General features: G+C 45.7%; 1 protein-coding gene across 2 annotated transcripts in view; it reads left to right on the forward strand.

Moving 5' to 3' along the window:
• The window catches only part of GLDN (gliomedin), a 57,114-nt gene extending 31,793 nt beyond the window's left edge, over positions 1-25,321 (forward strand). For both annotated transcript variants that reach the window (XM_019663843.1, XM_019663848.1), the window contains exons 3-10: positions 928-945; positions 1,307-1,414; positions 11,362-11,499; positions 14,475-14,612; positions 17,501-17,584; positions 17,677-17,802; positions 18,860-19,010; positions 21,445-25,321. In XM_019663843.1, coding sequence (XP_019519388.1) covers positions 928-945; positions 1,307-1,414; positions 11,362-11,499; positions 14,475-14,612; positions 17,501-17,584; positions 17,677-17,802; positions 18,860-19,010; positions 21,445-21,922 — 1,241 coding nt within the window. In that variant the 3' untranslated portion in view covers positions 21,923-25,321. The remainder of the gene's footprint in view (positions 1-927; positions 946-1,306; positions 1,415-11,361; positions 11,500-14,474; positions 14,613-17,500; positions 17,585-17,676; positions 17,803-18,859; positions 19,011-21,444) is intronic.
• Positions 25,322-27,979: the final 2,658 nt, after the last annotated feature.

Consider the following 27,979-nt stretch of genomic DNA (forward strand, 5'->3'; position numbering starts at 1 on the left):
TTTCATTGTGATTTCAAAGTGTCTGCCTTCCCTAGGTAGGTTGTGAACACAACAGACACAGCGACCAAGATTTCTGCTTCTTGGTATATTTTGGTGCACATGGCAAGTGCTTAGTAAATGATACTTTTTTGAAAGGCCATAAGCTTGGACTTAGGGCAAGACTTTTCCATTGCAATATTGGTAATCATCATATGTGGTCTGGGGAAACAAAAGGTCCTCATCTGCTCATGTTACAACCTCATTAGTTTGTGTTCTCAGATAGAATAATTGATCATAAGACTCCTATTTGTGGAAGCAAACCTTTTTGTTAGATTATGTGTAAATGATTCATCTGAACCCCTTAGATTTTCTGGGTGATTACACACTAAGGAAGGTATCTATTACCTGATCTGGGTCCTCAGTTTTTCTCAGGCTATTTCATGCAACACAATAGAGACCCGGAGAACCAGCTTCTGCCCTTGGCTTCCTAGAGGACAAAGCTGGCTGGATGAAAACACTTGGGACGGCTCTCATGACAGCCAGACCTCAGCCTTGTAATGACAGCACTATCATTTGCTGACATTTACCTGTGTCAGGGTTGCACTAGCTCACTTGCACTGTTACCCAACCTCATTTAATTAGGTTGATTGCTTGAGAGATGACTGATTTCTGAATCTATGATGAAGCCAGCTCAGAAATTATTTTTGGTCCATTGAAACTTAAACAGAAGTGGTTTTGACTGGCAAGTTGGTCTGTGTTGAATTGCTTTGAAGAACATTTGGGCAAATATACTGAGTGCTAAGTAAAAGCCATAGGGTGGTTCCTCGGTGCCAGTGGGTGATTAGTACATTTTAAGAGGGGGAAGGTGCTCTTTGTTTCGTGGGTGTGGAGCTGGCTTTGGTTTCTTCCACCCATGGTTTATCATCTAAATTTCTTTTTCTATTGTAGGACCACCTGGCCTGCCAGGTAAGAGCCCATGGATTTTTCTACTTCATGGGGTTGGGGGGATTATATGGGAAGGACTGAGGTGGGGAAGGGGGGAGAATTAGAGGAAACCCTGAGTATGACTGTGTTCCCTCCTTTTCTCTACCCTGTGCATGAGCTCTCTTGTCCCCGCTCACGTGAGAACCTGCCATCACCGTTCCCCACCTGTCACTGCTTCAGGCAGGGGCAGCGAAGGTAGAGAAGGAAGGGAAGAAGCAGGAAAGGATCTGGAAAAGGCATCGATGCCTGCCTTGTTTCACTGGCTAGAGGGAATGGCCTTAACTTCAATGAAGAGATTTTTTTTTCTTTTTTTAATGTTCCTGTTCCCCGTGTTTTGATGCAGGACCTCCAGGAATTGGTGGGTTACCAGGACACAATGGATCAGATGGACCGCCTGGTCCCCAGGGCCCAAAAGGCGAAAAAGGAGCAAATGGGAAAAGAGGAAAAATGGGTATTTTATCAGCTCTTTAATTACTTTCCTTGTTGCTTGTCTCTGTTACAGCATTTGGAATGGGCCACAGTGTGTGCAGTGGGGATCAAGGGTTGCATTTCTGCCTGCAAGGCTGGTTCAGCTCTTGCCTGGAAGCTGCTGTGTTCTGGGGGACTAAGGGCATTGTTTTTGGTCCAACCCTGACGACAGTTTATCTCCATCTGAAGAAGCATTGTCCCTGGGAACTGACTTCCATTCTCTTGCTCGCTCTGAGGCAGGCAGACAGAAGGGGCAGGAGCGGCAGCCGTGGGGAGGGGCACTCCATGGGCCGTGTGACGGCTGCATGTGCAATGCCCCACGTTCTTTGGAGGGTCAGTTCCTGCCTTGCCTTTTCACTGCCTCCTCCTGCCCGGAAAATCTTTGTGTTTGATTAAAAAGCAGTTGACTATGTCAGCTCCTGGGTTTCCCTGAGTAGAGGAATAGCTGAAATGATTTGAGAAGAACGGCACTCAGGTTGTAGGGTCCCCGCTGTACAGACTCCTGTCCAGGGTTCACAGGATGATTACAAAGATGTGGCTGGCATCTCCAAGGGGCTTCCTCTGCCCTGCTGTGAGTAGCCGCACTGCCACCACCCTAGCAAAGGCCCAGAAGCACCAAGGTGTCAGATGTGTCCAGGGGGCACTGAGAAGCCAGGGCTTAAGCAGGGTCTGGCAGGAGGCTGAGGGACAGGCAGGGGCGAGTTATGAAGGCCTCTGAGCACCAATCCTGAGTCATGGAGAAGGCCTGAGCAGACTCGCCGAAAAAAGCTGGCACATGGCATGGAGGAAGCTCAAGTGCAGGGGGTAGAGCCTGCTCATGAGGCTTCTAGGAAGGCCTGGCTCTCGGCCACTGTGGAGCATGGAGGTTCCACCACACCCTCTTGTTTATTTTCAACCGCTTGGCTCTGCTACCCCAACTCACTTGAGCAGGCTCTGGTCTAGGAGGTACAGGAAATTCTTCCAGACAGCACAGTAACTCCTTTCAGCATCTCTGCTCTTATTCCCACAAGCAATTGAACTGAGAGCCAGGGAAGAGGGAGAGAATTATTCAGGGGCTCTGCCACTTGGCAAAATCTACATACTCATGTTCCCAGGGGGCAGCCTCTGTGAAAATGGGCAGCATGGTCCAAGTCAGCTCAGTCCTCAGAAGACCAGCAATTATAGCCAGAATTACAGAGAAGTAATGGATTGTTACATGTCCAATAATGATTATAATTATAAATGAATATCAGCATCGAATAATGATGACTTGTCCGTGTGCAGACACTTGGTTTATCCCAGGAAGCCCCCAGAAATGTGACCCAGTCCTGAGAATTCATCATGGGTATTACGAATATTATGAGGGGCAACTGTGAGGGGAAGGGAGCCACCATGCTAGCACAGGAAGTGGGGTAGGTGGGAAAGGGGTGGTTTTCAAAAGGGGTTGAAACAGATCACTGGCTTTGCAGACATGTGCTTAGCATGCATCCCATAGCCCAGTGAGAGCAGAAAAGGAAAAGTTTATTCATTTAGGTAACACGTATTTATGTGGCAGGTACTATTCTAGATGCTGGAGATCCAGAAATGAAAAAGCTGACGAAATCCCTGCCTTCATAAAGCTTACATTCTAGTCTGGGCACATGGACAATAAACACGATAAATAAGTAGAATATATAATCTGTTACACGGTGGTAAATTCCAAAGAGAGAAAATAGAGTGTTTGAAGGGGGGGTGGTGACTGTAGAGTTGGAAGCCAGGGAAGTCCCCTTGAGAAAGGACCTTTGAACAAAATACCTGGAGAAGGGGAAAGAGGGGGTTCTGGGGGTTCTGGAAGAGAGGGGTCCAGCAGAGCATGGGGGTCCAGCATGCTCGCAGAGCCCGAGGAAGCCAGGGCGGCTGGACAGAGAGGCTGAGAGGGCAATGTGCTCACGTTAAGACCATGGAGGAAAGAAGGCCAAATCAGGTTGGCCCCGGGTATTTGAGGAACTGTGGTTTGTCCTCAGAGCAAGATGGGGAAGGTTTGCAGCAGAGCAGAGAACTGCCATGTCACAGGGGTCGCCCTGGCAGCTGTGCCGAGGGAGGCTGCAGGAGGGAAGGGGGAAGGCTTGGAGCAGGAGACAGCAGTGGATGGGGGAGAAGGTGCCGGCTTTGTTCATCCATGGAGGTTGACCAAGTCCTTCGTTTCCTGGAGATTCCATAGGAACTGCAGCAAAGGCACAGACCCTCTTCTGCAGCAGTCTCCTGGGGAGAGAGGCCTCCTGGAGTTGGCAATGTAGAACAAGAAACTCCCACTAAGGTGGAGGTTAGAACCTGAGTCACCAAGGGCCCAGCACGGTTTCCTTGTCCTAGGCCCCGGGAAAGGGAGACTAACCACTCTTCTATAATAGATGTATAAAGACAAAGGCTATTTGAAGAGCCTGGCTGTGTGGAACAAGATTTTTTAAAGCCTTGACCATCCGTGGGCCTGCTCAGACTCCAGAGCAAGGGCTGGGCTGTCCCCGGTCACCCTGCTAAGGGCCCCAGGCGCTGTGCTTTCCCTCCCTCCCTGAGCCCTAGGATGAAGCCCATCCTACCCAGCACTTCGCCTTCTTGCAGAGGAATCTGAGAGCAGTGATAAGCCGCTGAGGGGTTTCAAGTAGGAGAGAGTGACATGATCAGCTCTGCCTTCCAGAAGCACCACTGCAGGTGCTGCATGAGAACACATTGGAAAAAAACACACAAGACGAGCAAGAGAGGAGGCAGGGAGACAGTTCAGAAGCTTCTCAAAGTGCAGGCAGAAGCGAAGGCTGGTGGGGATGTGGAGAGACCAACCGATGGAGTTGAGTGATATTTGGTGAAATCAGCAGCCCCTGGTGGTGGGTGGATATACAGAGGAAGAGGGAGGGAGGCACTGAGGCTAGCTCATGTCTCTGCCCTGCTTGACTGCTCCTCCCTGAGGTGGGAGCCCTGTACTGACTCAGGTTCAGGGAGACTGTCAGGAGCTTAGCATGGGATGTGCTGAGATTGAGATGTCCAGGGGGGAGATGTCAGGGGGCCTTGGGATGCAGGTCTGAAGTCAGAGGAGACCCTGGGGCTAGAGGTCTACATCGGGGAGTATCAAGGCCATGGGCATGTGGGCATGGGTGCGTGCACTTAGAGAGGGAGCTAACAGGCGAGGAGAGCCTGGATCCAGCCCTGAGAAGCAACAGCATCTAGTGACCAAGTAGAAGAGGGGGAGCCCAGAAAGGAGGCTGAAGATGGGACTGAGTGGAAGAGGGTGGGAACGTTCATCAGCAAATATTTATTGGGAAGGTTCAAAGTGCGAGTGGGGAAACAAAACAGATGCAGCCCCTATTCTGGAACTTTCCACCCTTGGTAGGAAGGCAGGCATTAACAGTCAAAAATCTAATACATCTGTAATCATAATGTGAGATACATGTTTGAAGGAAAGAGCAGAGTGCTATGAGATACAGGACAGAGAGAGAGGGTCAGGAGGTCATGTCTGAGGTCAGACTTGAAGGATGAAAGTGAGGGAGGGAGTGGCCCAGGTGGAGTGCAGGACACCTGCCAAGGCCCTGGCAGTGCGGCTGAGGGGAAAGAGGGCACGCAGCGAGGTGAGGCTGGAGGCAGGGGCCAGGCCCTTCCACAGCCTTCAGATTAATGGTCTGGGTCTCACTGTCAGCTCCCAGGAAGGCACTGTAGGGTCTCACGCAGAGATGTGACCTACTGGGCCAGGGTGGTGACTGTAGAGAAGGAAGGCTGTTATTTCAGCTGAGAGGTCAAGGATCATTAGTGGTTTGTCAGGCGGGGGTGGGAAAGGGGAGGCATGGGAGTGCACTCCAGAAAGAGGGAATGTCAAGTGTTGTTTCCAAAAATATGTACTCAATAACTGCTTATTCTGATTTGAAGACTGCCTTATACTGCACAGCAAGTAATACTGCCAGCAAAAGCTGCCCTTTCCTGTGCAGATAATGAACAAATAGGACCCTGGATAGAGGATAGATTTTGCAGTAGAGCTAAGTATAAAGGCTAAGAGAGAGAAGTATGATCGACACCTTAGAAATAAGTAGAGGGGAGGTGAGGAGGGCATTGCAGGGGGAGAACAGAAAGGACCGGCTTGGAGGATCTGTTAGTGAGGTTTCCCCTGGGTATAAATGGGGACCCAGGCTAGATTGGGGTGGGGCCAGGGGCTTTAGCTCCATGTTTGCAGGAGGCAGCTGGCAGTCACTGTGGGCTCTTGAGAAGACTAACCTGATGAAATCAACCTAACAATTGTTTCCAAGAGATTGAAGTATCAAAGATAAAACCCTCAGTTTCTGGCTCTGGGAATGCTAAGAATGATGGAGGAATAGCATAAAGCCAGAGCCTGAGGACTGGATTGCATCCTGGCTCTTCCGCTTACTGGCTGTGTGCCCTTGGACAAGTTACTTAATCACTCTGTGCCACAGTTTCCTCATCTGTATAATGGGGACAATAATAGTATCAACCTCGCAGCATTGTTAGGAAGATTAAATGAGCCCATATATATATATATATATATATATATATTATAATCACAAAATAAGGTGAAAGTTTAAATTTTAAAAACTGTATTACAGTAAAAGACACATTGCCATTAATGCCCCTGAAAATACTCCCCCTCACTTTAAACACACTTATCCTGTCGTTCTTGTCACTTTCTGAAGCAGTTCTGGAAGTTCTCTTTCATGAGTGTCTTGCCACTTTCTGACATGGTCCCTTTCTGTAGTGATCACAAAATACAGTGAATGTTGTGCCAAGTGCCATCCAACTGAAAGGCAGGTATCTTCAATATGGGAAGCGGCACGTGGAACCTTAGTAACAGTGTGTGACAAGTTTCAACCTGTTCGGTGCTGTCAGTCGAGTGTGAGCTGTGGTTGAGAGAAGGTGTTTTCAAGTGTGCCGTAAATCATCCGCCATCATGACAACGCACCGTGTCACACATTGCTTCTGGTATGCAGCAATTTCTGTCAAATAAAAACATTACGGTGTGTCCTCATCCACCATATTCACTGGATCTGGCTTTGTGTGACTTCTGGCTCTTCCCTAAAGTCAAAATGATTCAAGACATTGAGGCAGCCATGACAGCACAACTAAAGACACTCACAAAAGAGGACTTCCAGAGCTGCTTCAAAACGTAGCAAGAATGATGGATAAGTGTGTTTGAAGTGAGAGGGAGTGTTTTGAGGGGGATTAACAGCAATGTGTCTTTAACTGCAACAATTTTTTTTCATTTAAACATTCACCATATTGTTTGATCACACCTTGTAAAGCACTTAGAATACAGCCTGACAAATAGTAAGTGCTATACTAATGTTATGTGTTGTTGTTTCCAAAAATAGGGAAGGAGAAACTTGGTTTTAGACCAAAAGGAAATCTAAGTGGAAATACCTGTATTCATTTGAAAACACTGACTTAGATTTGAGGAGAATAATTGAACCTAAGAGACTTAAATGTTGTCATTTTGCAACTAGCATCTTCTATGAAGTTTGACATTCTAGTGCCTCAAAACCAAACATTTTCTTCCTCTCCATCTGTCTCACTTTCTCACTTAAGAGTTAATGCTACAGTCTCTTCTCTAAAAATCAAAGCTTCATCAAAACAGAAATAAACACCCTCCTCCTTGTTCATCCCAGTCTTGGGGCTGGGTTTTAGGCTACACCCTCTCTCTAGTCCCTGTTCCCTCTTCTCAGCCTGTAACAGATGGTCCTGCCAAAAATAAGCTGTCCTCCCTCGCCTGCGGCAGTGAAGAGGCTGGAATTGACCCCCACACATCACATAACCCCCAACTCTAAAGATGGTAAAATTGTTTGTTTTGAGTGGGTGCCATCGGGAAAGAAAAACAGCCGAGAGCCACCTCTAGTACACGAGTTAGGCAAGCAGCATCTGGCCTTTCTTCTCTGACAGAAAGTGCTGCCAGGAGTCATGGGACAAACAATGTCGAGTCCAGGACACACAGTGTGATAGCGTGACTGTGTACAGCTGAGTCAGGACAGGGTGGGAAGTGCCACATACGGGTCTTCTGATGGTGAATGTGATTAGGTAGTGGTGTCTTCTGACACCAGTGCATGGCCAGGGCATGGCCAAGGCAGTTTCATCAACAAAGACGAGGGGAAACTTTGTCAGAGGCAATGGTCACAAGAGGTCAAAGACAGACTATATATAGACAAAACATCCCCCACCCTTTCTTAACAAACCTTAAAAATGATGAGGCACACCCAGATAGGCATCAAAATGCACCTTTAAGGGCTGGCCAAGTGGCTCAGTTGGTTAAGAGCTCACTCAAGAGTGCGAGCTCTGAGCAACAGGGTCACCAGTTCGATTCCTGGCCCGAGCTGAGCTGCCGGTGAGCTGCCATCAAGTGGCAGGATGGCTCAGCTAAAAAAAAAAGCAGAAAAGCTCTTTAATATCTTTAGCTTTCAACACCCACCCCTGTGGAGGCTGCCTTACAATAGCTGCATTACAGTATGAACATTTTCATGTTTCACACATGGCCTTTCTGAGAAAGAAAATCAAAGGCATAAGAGGAAAGAATAAAAGAAGGGGAAATAGGATGATGATGCAGAAAGGCTTTTTGTAACTAGAATAAATGCCTGAAAAAGAAAATCCTGAAGTAACTAGGAGATACCATTTCCCTGAGCTTTGCTAAATCTGAGCATGTGAAACCTTTAGACCATATCAGTTATACTTGGTGCATTGTGCTGGCTGGACTCTATGGCAACGGTCTCGTCTTTTCTGTCCTGCAGATAATGTGCCAAATTGCCTATTTAAAATACTGACAAAAGAACGCCTTCTCATGCAGAGATCCCTGATTAAGGGTTCCTCTTAAGTGAGCAAACCACTTTCCGGCAAGATGTCCTGATGACCCTGGGCAGGGATGACCCGGACCCATGCTTTGCCAGTGCTGTTGTGAGAGATGTATCACAAGCCATTACCCACCCAAGAGGCATGATTTGCCCCTGTGTTACTGAATCCATGACAGAGCAAACGCTGAAAATGAAGGGGCTTCCGTACTTCCTCGCATCCTCTTCTGTTATGTCCCTAGCACTCAGTAAAGGATGCCTGCTGGAGATCATGCTGGCAGGAGCAGGGAACCCAAGACTGCCAGCTACACCTGAATTTCATGGTTTTCACTGAGGTGATTTCAAGGTTGGCTGAAATCTAGCAAATGCTTCTTTGTTCCTTACATTTTCTAATAGTAATCAACATTTAAAGATTCTTTTGTACACTGTTATTTTCCTTGGGATGGTGTATAGGGTCCCTTGAATATGCAAGAGCAGAAACCATTTTGAATATTTACCACTCCTTTGGCATAAAGGAAAAGGTGCTAAGAGCTCCAGATTTGTGTTTTCAGGAATAATTATCTTTGATGGCAGTGCAGAATATTCAAGTATGATCTGTGATGTGCTATGATGTGATGTGATGTAATAACCTCCCCATTGCTGAAAGGGTGTGAGAAGAGCCTTTTAGGGGATAGAGAGGCTTTGAAGGTTGGATGAGAGGTCAATGTAAATGCCCTCTAGGTGCCTTCCAATCCAGAATTCTATGATTTCCTTGGGAAGTTATACTGAATCCTATGGTGCTAGCATGCAGTGAGGGTGGGGGCAGTCCAGGTTTGATTTTAAATCTGGAGGGAGAACAATTGCAATGCCCGAAGGATGACAGAGTGGGGGTTGTCCAAGTTGATGGGAAACAGGAGAGGGGTGAATGGGCAGTTACTTAGCCACAGCCTATAAGAAGGAGCATGGGGACTGGCAGGGTGATTAGCAAAGGCAGTGGATCCTAAGCCCTCTTGGTTATAGACTTTGAGAGGAACTAAAGTTTTACCTGCACTAAAACATGCCTCTAGCTCTTTCCTGTTGCCTGGAATCTCTGCCACTTTGAGCAATATCTTATTGAGCAGTATCTCCAGGAGGTTATCATCAAGATGAACAGATGGCTGGCCCCCTGCAATAGGACATCATGTTAGTTGATCCTTATGTGGCAATATCTTTGCACAGCATTAGGCAATCGCTTTCTCTCTCAGGACCTCAGCATCCCTGGGTGCTTATGAGTTCTACAACAGTAGCTTTTAAAATAGATTCCTTGAAATTTTCTACATAAGTAACCATATCACCTACAAATAAAGACAAGTGTAATTCAGCCTTTCCAATGTGTCTTTATTTCTTCTTCCTTGCTTTTTAGCACTGGCTAAGACCTCCAGTAGTCTGAAATAAAAGAGATGAGAGTAGATAACATGCCTTGTTCCTGATTTTAGGGGGAAAGCATTCAGTCTTTCGTCATTAAGGATGATGTTAGCTGTAGATTTTTCATAGATGCCCTTTTTCAGATTGAGGATGTTTCCTCCATTCCTAGTTGGATGAGAATTTTTATTAGGAATAGGTATTGAATTTTACAAAATGTCTTTTCTGCATCCATTGAGATAATCATATGATTTTCCCTTAAACTGTTCATTTGTAGCATCACAATGACTGAGTGACTCAAATTTTGGACTCTGTTCTGGCATACAATTAAATGATTTGCAGATCAGGTTCATCCTTTCAAAGAATGTTTCTAAGCATTGCTATGATGGATCCACAGCAGCTTTGACTCTTGGGCTAATTTAGCCCCATTAGTAAGAAGACTTTTCCAAGGGCTCTACCCAACATCCCACCATTTTTCTGAGATCTCTCTGCCTTGACTGGTGGGAATGAGAGCATTCCCTGGGCAGGCTCTGAGAATTGTGCAGTGACATGCTTTCTGTTCATTTTTTTCCCTGTCTTGTACCCTGTACAGATCATTACTCAGCCAAGAACTAAAGTTCTGAAGTTCTCCAGCCGTTTCTACACAACTACCTCATCTCTCATAGTCTATCTCAAAATTCTAGCCACCTCTGTGTCCCTAAACTCTTGTTTTTGTTTCGTCGCCGCAGTGAAATTGCCAGGCTGTGTTTGGGTTCCCCCTCCCTGTGCTTCTGTCTGGAAACTGCCCGCCTGCAGTGAGCTGTGACAGTCCTATGAACCTAGCTTGCTCCTTTTCTCCCAGGGATTGGAATCCTGCACTGCCCATAATGCAGTGCTGAGATAGGTCATGGCATAGATCTTGACAATTTCTAGCTGTGTGGCAGCAGTGCAATTCCTGTAGTAATGGCTCCCCAGGAGCAGAGGCAGAAATTTCACCCACTGCAATTTGTTCACACTGTAATCATCCCTTCGAATGCCTGCCCTAAAGCAACTTGCTTTGCTATTTTGATTAAAAGCATTTTGCATCGGAATGTCACAGAAAAGGGCATTGGTGATGGAATCACAAGATCTTTACTGCTCATTTAACAGCATCAGTTATAAGAACTGTAGGCCTTAGTTCCAACTTCTACCAAATGAGAGTAAGGATGAGTGCCCAGCCTCCACTCCAGTATGTTGTGAGGAATAAACAAATGCTGTAGATGAAGTGCCCACTGTTTAGCATCAAGCCAACCTCTCTGAGTGTTCCTTCCAACCTGCGTGGATGGATCAGACTTCTGATCAGCCCATACCTTCTACTCTTTCTGCGACTGTCCCTCTTGTGGTTCAGTCCTCTCTTCATCCTGTTGTCCCAATCAAATGTCTAAAAATGTTCCATTAAAGTCAGTTGGAAATACTATTCCTTAATCATGGCTACACTGCTGTCCTAAAATGGTTATATGTGCTCAGTATTTTATTTTTGAAGCTGCTTCACCTTTAAAGTACACAGTACAGGGCCGGCCGAGTGGCTCAGTTGGTTAAGAGCTCGCTCAAGAGTGCGAGCTCTGGGCAACAGGGTCGCCAGTTAGATTCCCGGCCTGAGCTGAGCTGCCGGTGAGCTGCCAACAGGTGGCAGAATGGCTCAGTTTAAAATAAATAAATGCAAATAATTTTTTAAAAAGTACACAGTACAATATCACAAAGAAGTGTGCCAGAATTTCTTGCACAACAGCTAATAGATCATTATTTTTCTTAGGGCTACCTGGAGCCACAGGAATTCCAGGAGAAAAGGGAGACACTGGTGAACTGGGCTTGACCGGAAATGAGGGCCCAGCAGGGCAGAAGGGTGAAAAGGGGGACAAAGGGGACGTGTCCAATGATCTGCTACCCACAGGTAAGAGGCTGGTGCTCAGGCCCTCTTCCAGGATGAACAGGCCCAGAGACCTGCCTGGGCTTTAATGCCAGGGCTGCTCTGGGTTTTCTCTCTTCATTTGCCTTATGAGTAGGTGGCCACCTGTTTTGTAGCATGTTTTAAAGTTCTGTGCTTTTAAAAAGGAGGAAACTGTGTCACACAATGTTGGCAAGACCAAATCTGGGATCTAAGCACAAGTATGTTAAGTAATTCAGAGCTAAACATCTTGGTTGGATTGAATTAGGATAAAAGAAGCTTCCTTTTTCCAAATATCTATTAAATCCAGCACACTCCAGAACAATACAAGTAAGCAGGCCATTTAAGATACTCAGAGAACAACTGATAGAAATCACAGGCACTTTCACAAAGTCGGACCATCCTCGGGCTCATATCCTAACTAAGCCTTTGACATAGAATATTGGGACAAACAGCATTGCTGATCTTTTTCTGATATACAGCCCCACTTAAAAGCAGATAGTTGGTGTCTGTGGGGGTGAAGGAAGAGGTGCAGTGAGCCACAGAAAGACCATCACGGGATGGGAAGAGTAAGTGATAGGAGATGGTCATGGAGTAGGATGAGGCAGGAGAATTTTTAAAGCACAGTGCTTTGGAGACCATTTATATCATAAAAACATAACTATCCTATTAATGTATTCAGTAAACATCTATTGAATATCAGAGAGCACCGTTAATGAATTATGGACTTTGCTAAAAGCTGAGACTATGAATATGAAAATGACTAAGACATGACATCTGTTCTTAAGAAGCTAAGATGATAGATATTCAGAATAATGACCCTGAATCACTCGCCCACCCATCCATTGAAAATATACTGAGCACCTGCTATTTGCCAGACACTGTGCTAAGACCCAAGCATCAAGGAAAGATCAAATTGTGTCTAACATGCTCTCTTTCATAAACAGGGGAGGTTGCTATGCAAAATACATTGAATTTAAGAAGTGTTTTGACAGGGTAATAGATGTGAATATATTTTATTTATTTATTTTTTATTATTAGTTTCAGGTGTACAGAATAATGCAATAGTTATCCTTTTCACCCCTCATACAGAAACAACCCTTCTCCCCAATCTACTGCCCTCCCACCCCCGATATCATACTTATCTATTACAATTACATTGACTCCATTCCCACTCTCTACTCCATGTTCCATGACTATATGTATATATAATTATAGTTGACATACAATATTATTCAACATCAGCTTCAGAAATACAGTGCGGTGGTCAGGCCTTTACACTGTCTACGCAGTGGTCTCCCTAACAAGACATGAGTCCATCTGGCCCCCTAAAAAATATTTACATTATTGATTATATTCCCCAGACTGTCTTTTCTATCCCTGAGGTCATATTGTAGTTAACAATTTGTATTGTCTCATCCCTTCCCTTTCTCCTTCATCCCCACCCCCTCCCAACTAGTAACCCTCAGTTTTTCCTCTGTGTCTCTGAGACTATTTCTGTTTACATTTCTCATTTATTCAGTTTTTTAGATTCCAATGTGAATATATTTTAAAAACAAAAGATTGTGTTACACTTCGGTTATTATGGAAGTCTCTACATCCAGAGTACTGCATTCCCCGATACTGAACAAGTGAGGTGTGATGACAAACCATTCAGAAAAGCAACCTCCCTGTGTGTACCCCAATTCAGGAGACCAGGCCAGAGCTGAGTGCATCCTCTGGTCAGAGAACAGAGAAGGCGTAAGAGGGTTGGCTCATGTCTGCCGGGTCTACAGATCTCTGCCCCTTCCAGTGTGGGCACGGACCCACCTCCAGCCTCTGTGACCCCTGCTTGCTCACTCTAAAGAGACTGAAAAGGCTTATTTGGTCTGACTGGGAAGAGGCCGCTAAAAAGACCTTAGATCACCAGTGTCAGCGCCAGACAGGGGGGTAGAACCAAAGGGCTGAACAACCCAGCTCAGTGGTGTCCTTATGAAAGCTCCAGAACTACTGGCCCCTGCAGAGGGCTGCATCCACATTAGCTACCATAAGTTAGAGGAATGGCTGCCCGCAGGTGTGTAGGGGTGCCAGCTGTCAGCATTCACCCCAGTGACCTCAGTCATTCTAAAGGGGAGGGGAGGGAGTATGAGACTCAATTTGGAGATGAAGAAGCAGGCTCAGCAGGATTAAGCTGCCTGCTCAAGGTCACCAAGCTGGACAGGAGCTCCTGATACCTGGCTGCACAGTTAGAGACTTTAAAAAATACAGATGAATAAAAGCAATCACAGGAATGTCAAGTACAGCATAGGGAATATAGTCAATATTTTAATAACTATGTATGGTGTCTGATGGGTACTCAACTTATCGGGATGATCACTTTGTAAGTTATATAAATGTCTAACCACCATGCTGTACACCTGAAACTAATATTATATTGTGTGTCAACTGTAATTGCAAAATTAAATTTTTTTTAAAATGCAGATGACCAGCCTCCCCACAATTCTGATCTAATTGGTCTGGGATGGGGCCCAGGCATTAGAATTGTATTAAAGTTCCCTGGGTGATTCTAATAAGCAGTCAGGGTTGAGATAGATCCACTGACATCAGTCAGTGAACTAAGGATGAGCTTTGGAGCTTTTGGATACCTGCGTGAGGTTGAGTTCCAGCCCTACTCAGGTTGGGCAAAGCACTGAATTTCCCTCAGACTCAAGTCACTGAGGGGCTATCAGTGCTGCTTCACAGAGTTGCTGGGAAAAACGACAGGGAGGAGATTTGTAAAATTCGTGGCACACAGTTCCTGTCATATGGTTGGAACTCAGCACTTCCTGTGGGTGCTTCCTCAGCTCTGCGTAGACGCGGGCTAAGGCACAGTCACTTCTGGGAGGGGCTGCTCAGCGAGCCTCCCTGCTGTTGCTCATTGTCCTTTTCCCCGGTGTGAAACCCATCTCTGATTATGACCCTTTAATCAATCTCTCTCCCCTACCCCCTTTCTCTCTCTCCAGGTGCCAAAGGTGACCCAGGTCCACCAGGCCCGCCTGGCCTACCTGGGCCCCCGGGCCCTCCAGGTCCCCCAGGACCCCCCGGAAGCAGAAGATCGAAAGGCTCTCGGCAGCCGAATGTGTTCAACGGCCAGTGCCAAGGTCACCAACCAACCCTGCCCCAGGGAACCTGTCTCTTCTGCTAATGTCCCAACTCTGGGGCTTCACCCAGGTTTTGTGATCAGAGTTTTTAAATAGTGGGAGGAGATTTTGTCCAAAGTGAGAGTTCCCTCTTGCAACATGTTTGTGGAAAGCCTGAGCAGCCTGTCCTGGGAATGAGGACCGGTGGCAAGTTTAGAATTCAGCCTCCCACCTGCTTTCCTCATGCTTCTCCCTTCACTTACCACCAGACTATTCCTCTTCCTTGCCAAATCCACCATCCCTCTCCCCTGAAATCATCTGGAGGGTTAAGCTGTTCACTTTGGAGCATGAAGGGCTTGACGGATGCTGGAGGAGATGGTGGGCAAGTTCAGATTGGTTAACTCCCCACAGCACTACTAAGCTTTGAGCACTAGCAATGGGCCAGGCATGGTGCTAAGTGCTTAGCTCATTTAATTCTCACAGCAATCCTAGGATATATGAATTGTTATTGTCACCAATTTACAGAACAAAATTGAAACCTCGCGTTGCTAAAATAGCTTGCCAAAGGACGCTCAATTAGCAAGTGACAGAGCTAGGACTCAAACCCAGGTGTGCCTGACTGTAAAACCTCCACTCTTAGAGCGTCTTCCTTTTGGAGATGGAAATTCACACTTTGAGACTAAGCCAATCCAGGGCAGGGAACACCTGATCTCTGGTAGACCAAGAGGACTTGTTCTTTGGCCAGTTTGTAACAGAGGTGGCCACAGGATTGAAAGCTAATTAGAAATCAAGAGCCACCTGAATGGAAAATACTTCGAGGGTGATGCCAAAACTTCCCACAAGCGGTGACCTGGGACCTACTCACCTACTTAGGCCCTGAGGGGGCACAGCTTGGTGCTGTCACTTCGGTGGCAGAGAGGAGGGCCCTGCCTGGAGTGTCTCTCACACTTGCTGTGGATTTCACAGCCACTTTCCTAAAGTCTTTAGCTCTGTTCAGTGCACTATTTTTTCTGGAAGGCATTTTGGGGGCACGCACTCAGCTGTCAGAGTGGGCCAGTATGTGCTTCATAAAGATCACACACACACACACACACACACACACACACACACACACACACACACACACNTTTCCTAAAGTCTTTAGCTCTGTTCAGTGCACTATTTTTTCTGGAAGGCATTTTGGGGGCACGCACTCAGCTGTCAGAGTGGGCCAGTATGTGCTACATAAAGCACACACACACACACACACACACACACACACACACACACACACACACACACCCCTAAATGGAGTCTGAGTACAATTCTGCCCAGCAGTTAGCTGCTCATTCGCTGGTGTTCAGCGCCACCCCCTCCGTTAGCATCAGCCCTTTGTTCAGCTTCCCTTGGAGAATGAACTGAGGGGGGACCTTAGCCTGAGAGGAGGGGAGATCTGACAGAGCTTCGTGGAATTCTAATTTGCCAAGGCTCTGTCAGCCAGTGACAGTGGGTGGGTGGAGAAGCCTTCTCCTCTGCCTGGCCTGTCTGCTGAGAGGCTGCTGGCAGGAGTTGGGCCCCAGAGTTGTGAAGACTGCTCTAAGTGAGAGGCCACTATCTTCCACTCTGCCCCCTAAAAATGAGTCCTCAGTTGCCAGATTTCCTGCATCTGAACTTGGCCCTCTCTCCTGCTCCAATTCCATTTCTTTAACCCCTTTCCTGCCCCCACAGCTTTAGAAGCAATTTGGCACAAAAGGAATTAATGAAAGCCTTTTCTTCAGACTAAGAACTGGAGGGTCTCCCTGTCTCTTTTTTGTGCAAAGCCCAAGTTCCTAAGTAGAAACTCCAGCTGAAGCTCAGAGGCTGCAGGACTGAAGGTGGAGGAGTCAGAACAGATCCCTGAGACTGCTCCCACTGGGTGAAAGGACTTCAGAGAAACGCTGCTCTTCCAGCTAGAAAGAAGCTTAGAGATCATAGAGGGCCTGCCCCCTTATTTTACTGATAAAGAAACCTCTCCAGATTATTCTGTGAGCTTCCCTACTGACAACAGAGACGCTCCTTTCTATCTAGCAGCCACAAGGTGATGGGAATCCCTCAGAATTTGTCTAGGCAAGTGGGCCTGGCCTTTCCCAAAAAGCCCAATTTGCCCCCAGCCTGCTCCAGACCAGGGCCCTTACCCCAGTCAATCCACTCCCTCTGTCTTGTCACTGACCATGTTCCTCCCCTCCTCCTGTCCTGCTTCTGCCACCCTGAGCCACCTCTTCACCAAAGGTCTGAATTAAGCCCATTTGTTCTGGGAACAATGACAAGAGGAAGGAGATGAATTTTAGTTCAGGTGTAGCCTCAAACCAACGGCGGATCAGGTATCCATCAAGGACCTGAATTCCATAGGCCTTCAAGCAGAGGCAGGTGGGGAAACGGTGGTGAGGGGCTCAAATGTCTCTGGGCTGGGCTGCGTCAAGTTGCATTCTTCCTCTGTGACTCCTCCCCTGGCAGTCCAGGAAGAAGGGGTAAAGTGGGCCACCCTCTCATGAGGCTGCTCCTCACCCCTCTCTGTCAGCGTCCCTGAAAGTGAAAATCCTTCCAGAACAATGCAGTCATGATAGTAACACCACCTGCCGAGAGAGACCAGGAAAGCGTCAGTAAACCTCTTTTCCTCAGATTGCTGAGGGCTTGAATGGATTGGCTCAGGCCGCTTTTCCCTCTTTTACTGAAATCCTCTTGGCATCGTACCATCTTAGCAACTATAGTCACTTACCAAGAAGGGGGGAAAATCTGTAAGTGTATGACTTGTTTTAAAGCAAGCAACCAAAAAACTTGGTTGGTCTATTGTAAGGGATGCTTATGTGCCTAGATCTGTAGAAAGCACCAATTATAGAGTTACACAAGTCTCGCTGTGCCACCTGCATTTGCTCTGATTATTGTTGTTTTAGGTGAGACATGTGCTGTCCCCAATGATGATACCTTGGCTGGAAAAGCTGATGAGAAAGTCAATGAACACCATTCCCCACAAGCAGGTACAGAAACAAAGTAACCTATCTTGAAATTCAGAAATTGGATACCTTAAATTCATAATTGGCAGGCGAGTAACTTTCTCCACTTTTGGTAGAATCCATGATCACTTCCATTGGAAATCCAATGCAAGTATTAAAAGTTACGGAGACATTTGGGACTTGGATAAGAGAGTCTGCTAACAAGAGTGATGAACGGATCTGGGTGACTGAACATTTTTCAGGTACCTTCACTTGGCAGGTGATCTGTATCTGTGTTGTCATTGTGTCTTTCATCTGTTGCCTACCTTCGGGCTGATATTCTCTTTCTGTGGCTCTGAAATCCCTGCTAATTGGTGTAACAACTGCTCTCCATTTTAGAAAGCACAAATGAATGGGCAGAATACTTTTCTCCTTTGAGCACACTGATGGCTCATGACTAGGGCACCCCTAAGGTAACTTATCCAATTTTAGGCAACGTATCCAGAAGGAAACAACGTAGCATTATGACTGATGGCCTCATAAACCCCAAAACCATAATGGGGAAGAAATGTCAGAGACAAAACCCTTTGCACTGTCCATCTGTCTCTGAGGTTGGCACGCCCCAGGGGTGCCATCTTTCTCAGATATCTGGTGGACAGAGAGCCCAGAGGAGAGGGTGAAGTGCCATCTTGCAGGGACACTGCATCTGAGCATGACTTGTAGTCATACTGCCCCAAAGGGATGTGGTCAGGAATTGCTGGTGTGGTAGCAGTGATCTCATTCCAGAAAGGGTCTGGCCATACTCACTGGTCAGAGCAATAGCTGAGATATGCTGCTTTGTTTCTTCAAGGCTAACTGATCAGCTGGCAGTGACTGCCCAGATTACCAGCTGAGAGGCATTCTGGGGTTCAAAAGGCAAGTGGAATGATGTGAATTAGCCGCGGCTGCTGTGAAGGCAGGAGGTGACTAACCACTGCCAGGGATTTGCTACTCCTGGGATAGGCCTATGTCAGTCTGATAGAAAATTTTATAAACAATCTGGAGTGAGGCAGGGGGGATGGGGGGGGGCGGTGACACAGTTTTCCTGGGAGGGGCAAAGCTGCGTCCGTGGCTACTGCATTTGAAAGACACTTCAGAATCCATAGGAGAAAACTGGACTTTGAGTTTGGGAGTCTGAGACTCTGCAAACTGGACAAGGTCCCTTGCCGGATATCTCATTCCAACTTCCCTCCTTTTTACTTGCCTCCCTCCGCTCACTCCCAAGCTGTGACTGCCAGACCAGAAGATGGTAACAGCCTTTCCCTGGCTTCCCTCCTGCAGGCATCAGGATGAAGGAATTCAAAGACCAGCCCTCCCTGCTGAATGGCAGTTACTCGCTCATCCACCTCCCGTATTATTTCCACGGCTGTGGGCATGCCGTTTACAACAGCTCTCTCTACTACCACAAAGGAGGCTCCAACACCATAGTGAGGTGAGTCCCCTGAGGCCCTGCAGCACCTTCTCAGGCATCCCTGACATCACCTCCTGTGTGGCGCTGTAGTCATCCCTGAGCGATTTGTGTTTCCATCACTTTATGTCCCCAGGGCCTAGCACACAGTCAGAGGTCAATCAGGGTTTGCTGACTGAATGAACTACAGGACAGGAAAAGTGAGTCCCATGTCCCAGCCCTTGCCTGGGGTCTGCATTTATTGCCGGTCTGGACACCAAGAGTCAGGTCAGAGCCAGACAGGAGACCGGAAGTGGGAAGGGGCTGCAGCTTTCTCATCCTTTGAGAAATGCAGCCAGAACCCAGAGCTACCTCTGGCAGGAAGGTACCAGACCCCGAAATCAGTTTTGTTCTGAAAATCTTTGAGTGTGAAGAATTTCACATCGCAACTGAGATCTTTTAAGACTAGGGACCGCATCGCAACGTCAGGGGCTCTGCCTTCAGACTGATCTGTCATCCTGAGGGCTCCCTCGCCAGGCCACCTTCTGCTTACCCAAGGGGAAGGGAGGGAGTCACCTGGGTAGACTGTGCCCAGGGCAGCAGCCGAGTCTTCCTGGCTCCCCACATGAATTGCTAAAGTTCTGTCTTTATGGCTCAAGAAGAAATCAAGTTCTGGGCTTTAGAGGCAGAAGCAGGTCATCTTGGGCACATCAAAGCAGTGAACTCAGTTCCAACTCTTCCACCTACTCACTGACTCACTCCATGGGCTTGGACAAGAGACACCTCCTCCTGTGGTCTCCACATCCTCAGTAGAAATAAAGAGGTGGACCAGAGCCTCCGCTGCCCTCTAGCTGTAGCCCTATCTGAAACAACAGTCCCAGTATTATGAAAGCCCAGGTCCTAGTCATTGTAGACAAGAGACAAGCTCCTTGAGGGAGGACTAGGATCTTCTCTCTCCTGCCTCCTGCCTTCTTCAGCCTCAACACGCTTTCTCACTGGAGTGCTCAGGTTAGGATGGGGACGGGCTTTCCAGTATAACATGCAGTTAAACCAGCCACATTAGACACGTGTCAGCTGTGGCTGGAAGTGTCCTCTTCCTTGCCTCTCACCCCATCATCTACCAGCCTGCCCCATCATCCCATCATGCCCCCAACAACCTCATCTGGGCAAGAGTCTTGTGCTAATAGAAAAGGACAGCGGACCCACCTCCTGTTCCAAAGTCATCACTCCCCAGACATGCTCCTTCCTGCCTGCCATGTCTCCTCACTTAACCCTGTGGCTCCCTGTTGCCATTTATATAGGGCTTTTAATAGGGTGGGGTGGTCTGGGAATGAGCCCCAGAAAGAGGATTAGCCCCTTTAAGGAAGAATCTTCTAAGGAAGCTAAGCTTGCTTCGATGCCCTGGTTCAGAGGCTTGTCCTGAGGCCCTGCTCTGTGCCAGGCCGCAAGCTGGGAGCAGAGGGAGAGACACCCAGTTAGACCCTTTTCTTGTGGAGAGAGACAGCCTCAACAGGGACTGCGGCTGCTGGTGCAGTACCAGGCAAGGACCCAGCAGCAGCCCTGAACTCCAGGCGTTCGGAGGAAGGCAAGCCCCGTGAGCTGAGGTGGGCAGGCAGGGCCTTCTCAAGCCCTCCCTCTTCTCTGGTTTCTCCTCAAACTTACTTCAGGGCTTCTTAATTGGCTCCAGGTTTGTTATGCTTCTATGAACATCCCCAGAGTCACAGGCTTCACATTTCTGCTGCTGCCCAATGGCACCCTCTAGTGTTTTCCTTTTCCCTGAATTTTCATTCCTGGAGTGAGATAACTTTTGAATCGTAATTCACTTTTTGATACGGTCTAGATTTGTAGTAGGTCAAATCAAACAGGTGGTCTCCTAGGAGCTGAGGGCACAGGGTTCCATGCCGTGGCTTCATGTATCCAGTCACGTACCAGACAAAAAAGCTGACTTCACCGCCATGACTCTGCTCCATCTCTTCCAGCTGACTTTCTTCTTCATTGAGGCTGCTGTGAAATTTTTTACTTCAAATTCCAGCATAGAGTGGAAGAAGAACCCCCAAACTTGGAGTTAGAAAACCTAAGTTCAAACCCTGGTGAACTCACTACTTACTCGGGTCTTCCTGGGCCAGTCACTTCTCCTTGTTCATTTGTAAAATGAAAGGACTGAATTAGATCATCTTTTTGCAGCCCTCTGCAACTCTAGGAATCTTTGAGAGGGCATTTCAGGTCAGCAAACACTTAAGGATTCTTGAGGTTAAGAAATTCCCCTGGGGTCACACAGCTAATAGGTGGACACTTAGATGTCCTTTACACTTCCGCTGCTTATAGCATTGGGATGGACCAGAACAGGTGTGACCTGGGAACTTACTAGAAATGCAGAATCACAGGCCCCAACCCAGTTTAATAAAGGAGGCTAAAAAACCACCTTTGTCCACAAAAATGGTGACTCATATACTTTTATTGTTTGTTTTACACATTTCAGATTTGAATTTGGCAAAGAAACATCCAAAACTCTGAAGCTTGAAAATGCCTTGTATTTTGATCGAAAATACCTCTTTGCCAATTCCAAGACTTACTTCAATCTAGCTGTAGATGAAAAGGGCCTTTGGATTATCTATGCTTCCATTGTGGATGGCTCGAGCATTCTTGTAGCCCAGTTGGATGAGAGGACATTCTCTGTGGTGCAACACATCAATACCACGTACCCCAAATCCAAGGCCGGCAACGCCTTCATTGCCCGAGGGATCCTCTATGTCACGGACACCAAAGATATGAGGATAACGTTTGCCTTTGATTTGTTAGGAGGGAAACAGATCAATGCAAACTTTGATTTAAGAACTTCCCAGTCTGTTCTTGCCATGTTATCATACAATATGAGAGACAAGCATTTATATTCATGGGAAGATGGCCATTTAATGCTTTATCCTGTGCGGTTTTTATCAGCTACATTAAACCAGTGATGGGATGCGTTCTGTTCCCCTCAGGAAATTTCAGAAGTTCTCTGGCACCATTTCTATCCCAACAGAAAACTGTCTTTAAGGGTAGCCAGGTGCTTAGCTGTCATAATCTCGTGACATGAGTGTGCATATGGCTGGTAAATGCCCTTTAAATTCAGATTCTTCAGAGGAAAAGAACAGATTGGAAGTCAAAATGGCTGAGATTTGCTGATTCCTCCACAAACTCACTGGGCAAGTTACCGCTGCCTCTTCAGGCCTTGTTTTCTCTACTGGTAAGATGAAAGGGCTGGCTAAGACGATGGGCGAGATTTTCTGTACTTGTAGGGAATTTTGCGACTCTTGGCTATTGCTGCTCTCACCACTTTTATAGATTTGGTCTTGGTTTTTGGTTTTTAGCAATGTGCTGAGCCAATTGACCTCTGAGTTGATCAGCCCAATTGCTTGAGCAATGAATTTCTCAACGCTTGTCGTATTTGGTGCCTGTGGAAGCGGCACTGACCCTTTAAGGCTGCTGAGGTACCATGTTACCTATAAGTTATTACCTTTCTCGGCATCTGCACCTGTCACCACAGCACCAGAAAGACCTTCTGATTGCCGTTCCAAGATTAGCAAAAGCCAGGAACAGCTAGCTACATGCCAGGGTTTCCTAGTGAAACAGAAATAGGCCCTTCCAGGTTCCTGTCAATTTCTGATCAGGCTGGTTTGCAGCTGTGGGTCATAAACCAGCGTCAGGTCTCACTGAAGCTACCACAGCTATGGACCCACTCTCAGAGTTAAACACTGTGTGTGGGGGCCTCAATCTAGCTAGAACCGCGAGAAGTACGTTGCAGTTTTCCGAAGAGCGGCACCGTTGTGGCTGTTATCTAGAACAGGGATGGGAAACTATGGCCCTCAGGCCACAGCCAGTCCATCAACTGTTTTTGTAAATAAAGTTATATCGCAACACAGTTACATGCATTTGGGTATGTGTTATAGTCTGTGGCTACTTTGCTCTATAATGGCAGAATTGAAGCATTGCAAGAAAGTTGGGTAGTGGCCCGTAAAACCTAAAATATTTACCCTCTGGCCCTTCGCAGCAAAAGTTTGCTGGCCCCCGATCTAGCATATAAAGTGAGCCTGAGCCTTGGAAGGGCTTGACTCACCAGAGCCTGTTTGTTTTCTTTTGTTCCAGACCAAGAAGTGGTAATTTAATTTTTGGTAAAGGGAAAGGGTGAGAACAGCATACAATTAAGTGGCCTTCCTAAAAGCAGTTAGTGAACTGTTCTTTCCCTAATATAGTTTCAAAGGATATGATCTGATCCCCTTGAATGCCAGGAGATAACTCCAGTTTAACTTGCTCTGAAATGTTCTTATTACGTATGTTTTCCTGCCAACTCAGTTCTTCAAACATCCTTCACCTGGCACTGAAGTCCAGGCAGGGCCACTGACAGTAGAGAGGAATCTAGAAAGTGACTAGGGCCTTGCAGCGAGGAGGGGGACCCAGGGAAACTCTTATGTAACGACTTACCAGCAATTGGCCCTCACTGGATACTTGTGTATGTTGGGGGTGAGCTTCGGAAACTTTTTGACTGGCGCCAAATCCATTCTCAGTGAACCTGAGTCCTGGTTTTATACCTTATTAATAGACACATTTTAAAACTTAGGGGAATGTACAGATTTCAATATTTAAATCTCCCCACCCCTGAAAATACCTACGAAGATATTAGGGAACTTTTTGTTGTGTTCTCAGAATTCAAGGGTATTTGAAACTTTCCCCCCCACTTTGTAATTAGATGGGTTGTTTCATGTCATCACAACTTTTTAAAAATACTCTTTTCAAATTCATGTTTTGTAAAAAAGTGGAGTTTCATGCTCAGGATGGATGTGTCTAGTGAATGCTAGTCTTTTAAAGCATTTAAACAAGTGTGTTGCTGTTGCTAGATACAGGGGACCTGGATGTGAATATAACTTCATAGTAATAACCATGTGAGCAATAGTAATATAGACAATACTAATGATATATAAGGCAGTGACCCAAAGAAGTTAGTTATTAAATTAGCACATATTCCTTTTAGGGAAAAGTTTTAAAACCCCCAGTCTTGCTTGATATCTGAGCTATCTTGCTTCCTTAATAATGGGTAAAGAATCATATGCTCACTACTAGAGAAGCTTATACTGAAATTTTTTTTTTTTTTTTTTCTATGGCAATGTAATCTATAAGGACAACTGAATTTGATCAAGGTTTAATGGGTAATTTTATAATATGGTTGAAAGTTTGTCTTTACAGAGTGAAAAGAATTAAGATTTTACTCATTCTTTCCTGCAAGCAGTACTTGAGTAAAGAAAGAAAGAAAAAAAAGGTTCGGGCTCACTGCGAATGTTTTTAAATCAAGATATCATTTTAGCAGTTTCCACTGTCACTTATACCAAAGTTGCTTTAAAGCGCTTTCCAAATATCTGCACTTCTGATGTCAGAATCAAGCCAGATAATTCTCTACTTCTTCTTTAGAGAGCTTCCCACTGGAAAGTAAATAAAACCACCCTCCCACCCTCAAAGTTAGGTTGGACTCTTATTTCAAAGCATTTTCTTTCAACTGATAACATTTCCTCTTGAAGCTGTGCAGGTGGTTATGGTCTCAAGGTATCACTAAGCACAGGTGTTATGACAGAGAAAGAGTTCTGGGGTGAAAGTTTTAAAACAAGGGCTTCTGATCTTAGGCACCATCACAGTTTTAGTCCCTTCAAGGTTGCAAGGTGAAAAGTCAAATGAGACTACAATTCTTGAAGAGCCAGGTGTCATTTTCCAGCTGCAGAGAGTAGATTTTGGCTATGACTATTTGATGTGAAACCATCTAAAGAATAAGTTTGTGATAGGGCTTTTTCGTCTTCATTCAGCTGCTGACCTTGTGTATCACATCATTAAAGGCCACAATTTCTAATCTGTAACCACAGATTCTGAACAATTTTGGACAACAAATAATGGTGACTGTCTCTTTTTTGGTTGTAATTTCTTTAACTTTAATCTAATTAGTCAATAAAATAATCATCACTGAATACAATCACATATTGAAACAAGTGTATTGTTATTTTTACCTCTTGTTAATTTACATGTAACATTTAAAAGAAAAAAACAACCAAAAAAAATATTGTGGTAGAATTATATTGGTTGCTCCTGTTAAAACTCTTGCAATTTGCTATCTCCTTCTGAATACTGAAAAATCATGGCATGGACTATGTTTTCTCTATAGAAAACCATGAAAAATGTAAAACTAATAACTAGAACTACATAGACAGAAATGCAATGAAGATTTGCTAATTTATTGGCATAGGCAAAGCAACTGAAAAGGACATAACATTTGGGGCTAAAAAATAAAAAAGAACAGGGCCAGCCGAGTGGCGCGATGGTTAAGAACTTGCTTGGGATGCCAGAGGGCCCCGGTTCGGATCCCACATATGAGGGCCAGTGACACTGCCCTCCACAGCTAAGATGCTGAACAACAGCTCAACCTGGAGCTGGGCTGCCATGAGTCGCCAGCGACGGCGTAGGCTGCAGTCCCTGTGGCAGTGGGTTGCCATGGGCTACTGTATGTAGCCAGCAGCCAGCGTGAGCGGCCAGCAGCCACAGTGAGCGGCCGTCCAGAAGCCGGCGACTGATCTGCCTCGCCCAGGAAGAGCGCAATGATGGTGCCAACTTGGGCCAGTGAAGCAACGTCCTCCACAACTAGACTGAAGAACAAAAGGACAGCAACTTGTCTGTTCCCCTTCCCCCAATTCCCCAACACTGTTCCCATCCCCCCAATTCCCCAATAAAAATAAAAAATAAAATAATAAAATAAATAAAAAAGAACAAATTTTAAAAACTGGATTTGTGTGAATTTGGGCAAGTCTCTTAATGCCTCAGAACCTCTGTTTCTTTTGTAAAATGTGGGCAATAATATTACTTAACCTCCTTCGATTTGTCATGTGGAAGGAGAAATGCTCTGAAAAATATGTGATTCTGAATAAATTATAGTTGTTACTTTTATAGTTCATTCCTACAGGGAACCAGATTGACCTTGTTGTTCTTTCTGATCCAGCATCATTTTTATCTGCTGCTCTGATTAGCTAGTTAACACTTCACACCACAAAAAGATGGTCCCTTAGTTATACAACAAATTTACAATAAAACTGCCCCCAAATAATGAAGGAAAAAAAAAAAAACAGTTCAAGAGCCTATTGCCTTGATCTATTCTATAGAGCTTCTTTATAACCTTCGCTATAAGTGTCTCTGTTAGCGCATGGCCCAGGCATGCATTGCTGATGACTTCTGTCATTAAAATACAAAGCGAAAAGAGAAAGAAAAGTCCATAGATAAAATAGTAGTCTTGCCCCATTAATTGTATCATTCAGACTTTGCAAGTGATGCTAAGATATCCAATCTTATAGCCATTCACTGTAAGATTTAAAATCAGAAGGAAATTAATTTGTCACACTGCTTTTCCCTCCAAGCAATCTGCTATGATCAGCCTCAAAAACTGAGCTACTTAAGAAGTGGTGGTTAAACTACTTCTAAAATAAAAAAGTTTAAAAAAAACAAGTAATTCTAAAATTGCTAGGTTCTTGTGACTAGCAATCTGGCATTGTCAGTGTCCCAAATTCATTTGCCAAGAGGCCACATACATCACCATAGGATTACAAAAGATCAACATTAGATGGGACCTTTATAGAACACCCGATCCAACCCTCTCATTTTAAAGTCTAAGAAAGAGGTCAGAGAAGATGAGTAATTCACCCAGCATCACAGCTCAAGAACGCGCATCAAGAGGAGACACTGTTTCCTGACTTTATGATCATATTTTCCGCCTTCCTCTGCCACTTCCAAAGGAAGGATCTAGTGCTTGTAATGGGAAAAGGAGAATAATTAACTTTGAATATATTTTTAAAGGCATTCCTTTTTAAAAAGCTGTATCTAGAGGAATGAACCAAACCCAGCCTCATCAGGCAAAGAGCACTCCCCAGCAAAGAAGTTGTCAACATAGTGATGCCAATGATCACGTTCTGGGAAGCAGATACACGTGTGCAAGTCCAGTAACACCTGTTACTCTTAAGAACTACCACTGCCAGTGGATGAACCGTCCAGGCTCACAGTTCTAGAGACATCAAAGCAGCTACTACTTGGTGCTCACCATCTATAGTCCATGTCTCTTCTAGGCGATCTCCATTTGTACACGATTTCACTTAATCCATAGGAGTTCAAATGGAAATGTCCTTAAATATGTTTTCTCTAAAATATTTTAATCCTCTATACAAATGTAGTGGACACTGTGATGCTCTCACTACTACTTGGATTCCATATCAGGAAAGACTTCTTGCCCCTGGTGCTGGGAGTGCTGTCAGCATATGGCCTTCAGCTATCTGCCCCTCCAGGAACTGCGTTGGCTACAGAGACCTATTCACCCAGGACATGCCCCCTCATCCAACGACTGCTCTATGCGCGAGTATAAAGGCTTGGGCAGCTCAGCCCAGCTTGGAACTACTCTAAAGGGCCATTCTAGTGCCAGAACTCCCCATGGTTCGGCCAAGTGTGTCACTGGGCCTACACTGCAGACTGACTTTTCCTCTGCCCTTTCTGCTCCTTTCTCCTCCGCCCTTCCACAGGCGTTGAACTAAGAGCACTCTTTATTGACACCTTTCTGGCTAAACTCCATCTCAGAGCTTGCTTCCCGGGGAACCCAACCTGTTGTAGGGTTGCCAGATAAAACACAGGCTGCCCAGCTGAATTTTAATGTCCAATGAAGAACAATTTTTTTTTTAGTATAAGTACATCCCAGATATGGCATATATTTATACTAAAAATTATTTATTTGAAATCCAGTTTTAACTGGGAGTCCTGTATTTATATTTGTTAAATTTGGCAACCCTGACCAGATGTAATCCCAGACAGAAGCCACTAAGAAGGGGTTTTAGAGCTGGATCGTTCACCACCTGGATTGTAATGAGGATCCCATCGCTGGTAGTAGATTAACCACTAATAGCTGAATGTTGTGTATCAGATGTTTGAGAATTATGGAGAAAGTGGGACTAAAAGCATAATGAAATCAG

Source organism: Hipposideros armiger, unplaced genomic scaffold (assembly GCF_001890085.2).
Source record: "Hipposideros armiger isolate ML-2016 unplaced genomic scaffold, ASM189008v1 scaffold_12, whole genome shotgun sequence".
Taxonomy (NCBI): Eukaryota; Metazoa; Chordata; class Mammalia; order Chiroptera; family Hipposideridae; genus Hipposideros; species Hipposideros armiger.